The sequence below is a fragment of the Ipomoea triloba genome, chromosome 16, assembly GCF_003576645.1.
Source record: "Ipomoea triloba cultivar NCNSP0323 chromosome 16, ASM357664v1".
In the NCBI taxonomy this organism is placed as follows: domain Eukaryota; kingdom Viridiplantae; phylum Streptophyta; class Magnoliopsida; order Solanales; family Convolvulaceae; genus Ipomoea; species Ipomoea triloba.
Genome location: NC_044931.1, coordinates 17,883,534 through 17,886,555, shown reverse-complemented (window position 1 = coordinate 17,886,555; position 3,022 = coordinate 17,883,534). Strand labels below are relative to the sequence as shown.

The following is a 3,022-nucleotide window of genomic DNA, read 5'->3' as shown; positions in this document are numbered from 1 at the left end:
TGTGAATATGGAGTATAGGACCTGTGAATATAGAGTTTTGAATGTGTGAATGCATAACAGTGGTAATATAGTTACTAAACATATAATCCTGTAATGTATGAATGTGGAGTTTACAAAGTGTGAATGTGGAGTTTACAAAGTGTGAATGTAGATAATGGTAATATAGTTACTAAACATATAATCCTGTAATGTGTGAATGTAGAGTTTACAAAGAGTGAATGTATAGTATAGTGTATGTGAATGTAGAGTATAGTATATGTGAATGTAGACCCAGGTGCACCTTGCAATGTGGACCTGGGTCCACAGCATAACAACCCCCTAATTTGATGATATCTATATACAAATCAATCATCGTGGTTCAGGATTGTATGGATCATAAATAAAAAATACATTTTTAATATATTAAAAATATATTATTTGAGTATTAAACATACATTATTTTGTATATTATTAAATAATATACATTCAATACACAAATAGATAATCTAGTCAACAAGTTTTATTAAAACTCAGTCATTACTATTTACTACTCCATAATTATTAAATTAAAATTCAATACTGAGCTCGTTCAAACCATACTCACAAAAAATAATAAACAATAGAATAAAAAAATAGCTCAAATATAAAAACATTCAGATCAGTACAAAAAAGAATGCTTTAACTAACTACAGTCTACAGAACATGCAAATTAAAGAACAAAACGTTGTTTCATATCGACCCTCAAAACCCAGTCATCTCATCACCCTTCAAATTAACTGGCGCCCAGTCTGATCGGAAGGGAAAAATATCCATAGGCAAATACAGACCGCTCTGTTCATACACCTGAAGCCTATATCCACTCATCAAAGCCATGTCTGCAAGGCTGCAACCTATCAACCTCTTCTCATCCTTATCAATTTCCACAACTTTCTTTATCTTCCACTTGCAATTTCTTCTGTCTTCTAGCTCCCAAAGCAACAGTTTTTCCGACTTGTACTCGCATGAAAACCCTAGCTTCCCATTGTACTCCATGATTTGCTTTTTCTCATAGCCTTCATTGTTCGACAACTCCGCTGTCGGTGTCGGGAACTCTGAGTGAGTTTCTGTTGTCGAGTCGAAGGCTAAAACTGAGTTTTTGTTTGTAAGCCAATTGACTATGCCACCTATACAGACCGATGGTTGATGGCCGAAAATCGTGCATTGCTCCGTTACAAGGTTTTTGGACTGCCTCCATGTCCAAAGCTTGGAATCGAAAACCTCACATATGTAACTATCTTGTCCTGATGGCGAATAATGATCGTCAGAGAATCTAACTATTTGATAGTGATAAGGTTTTGATTTAAGCACTGTCAAAGCAACTCGTTCAAATAACTGGCCTGGTTTCCTAGGACTAGGCAATGCAACAAGTTGGCTAGTGCTGGGCTTACAAACATAGTATTGATATGACCTATTTTCATACTTTCTACAACACAGAATTCCTTGACTACAAGATGCCAAGATCTTCAAGTCATCCTTAAAGCATTGTATAGAAATATTATTCTGAACGTTCAAGGTTGGATTGATAGGGACAAATTTGGATAGATGGCGATTGCCTTTGACTGTTTGAACAAAATATCCAAAAATATTTCTTGTTTTCTGACTGTAGGTTTGCTTGAACCATGGGTCGTTGATGAGTTCCTTCAGTTCCGTACTAACAACCTTACACGTATCCATTGTTTCTAAGGTTGTTCGAGTCAAAATCTCGAAAAGGACATCAGGAATCATTGTGACAGGATAGAAAATTTACTCTGCTACCTATGTATTAATTAATTGTGTATGTGCTAACTGGGGTGAAATAGATATGCATATATATATAGGACAGTTGGAAGCATAATCCCAATAGGTTTAGGAGAAGGAAAGTTTAATTAGGGAAGGAATAGTTAAATTGAATCCTTTTAATTTCCAAAAAGGAAAAGGAAAGAGTAAGTTACTTGGCAGGCATGCAACAAAATCCTGTTTCCCACTGATTTATTGAACAACATAATTACGAATTTGAAAAAGTTTTAAATTACCCACTGAAAGATTTAATTGGGCCATTTAACTCAAAAAAAATTTTGTCAAGTCAACAGGAACATGGTTATTGGAGGATGAAACAGGCCAGTCTCAGTACCTGGCCAGCTTGAGGGTGCACAATCAACAACGTATTACCTACTAATGATGCAGGGTAGAGAGTTTGTTGCCATTCCTGCTGGGTCCTGGTATACATGATTAATGCTTATGCTATCAATATCTTATATTTATGATACACAGCACACATGACTCCCTTAGGTTTATATAGGTTTAGATTATTATTAACTTGCCAATAATCTTTGTTGTGCACTTGGTTGGGCAATTAATGTTCATGGGTTGTTGATGATACTTAAAAGTTAATAATGCACATCATGATAGGGCACTTGTAAATGTCTTAAATCTTATAGCTAGAAACTTCCAACATTTTATTATGCATTCTTCATATAATCATATCTTGTTATAAGTTAATATGAAATATTATTTTGTTTGAGTTTTGGTTATTTATACTCGTTAGATGTATCAAAATTTAATAAGTGGAGTTGGGGATAAGGAACATAAAACACCATTCTGTATTATTATTATTATTTTTTTGAATACTATTGACCCTGTTACATGTAGTATATGTCCATATACTTTCTCAACCTACTGAAGCCCAACAAAGTCAACATTGCCCCCACTGAGGCTCGAACCCATGACCTCCCACTTGGGAGAATCACTTCATGCCGCTTGACTGGCAATGCTGGCTTTTGTGTCATGATATTTATGATTTGGCAGCATATATTTCACGTTTCTTTCTTCTGTTTTAGGATTCTGCCATTGCTATTATTAATTTCTAGGAAAAAGTGTCAAATAGGCCACCGAACTTATCGCTTTTGTGCAATTGGGTCATTGAACTTAAAAAAGTGTGCAATTCAACCATCAAACAAGCAAAATTTGTGCAATTGGATCATTTTTACAAAAATTTTCTGGTAAAATCCAATTATATTACTAACAT

General features: G+C 34.6%; 1 protein-coding gene across 1 annotated transcript; it reads right to left on the bottom strand.

Annotated features, from left to right (window-relative positions):
* Nucleotides 1–720: 720 nt before the first annotated feature.
* LOC116007873 lies at nt 721–1,743 on the bottom strand. The gene has a single exon (XM_031248539.1). It carries the CDS (start codon nt 1,741–1,743, stop codon nt 721–723), a length of 1,023 nt encoding a protein of 340 aa, XP_031104399.1.
* Nucleotides 1,744–3,022: the final 1,279 nt, after the last annotated feature.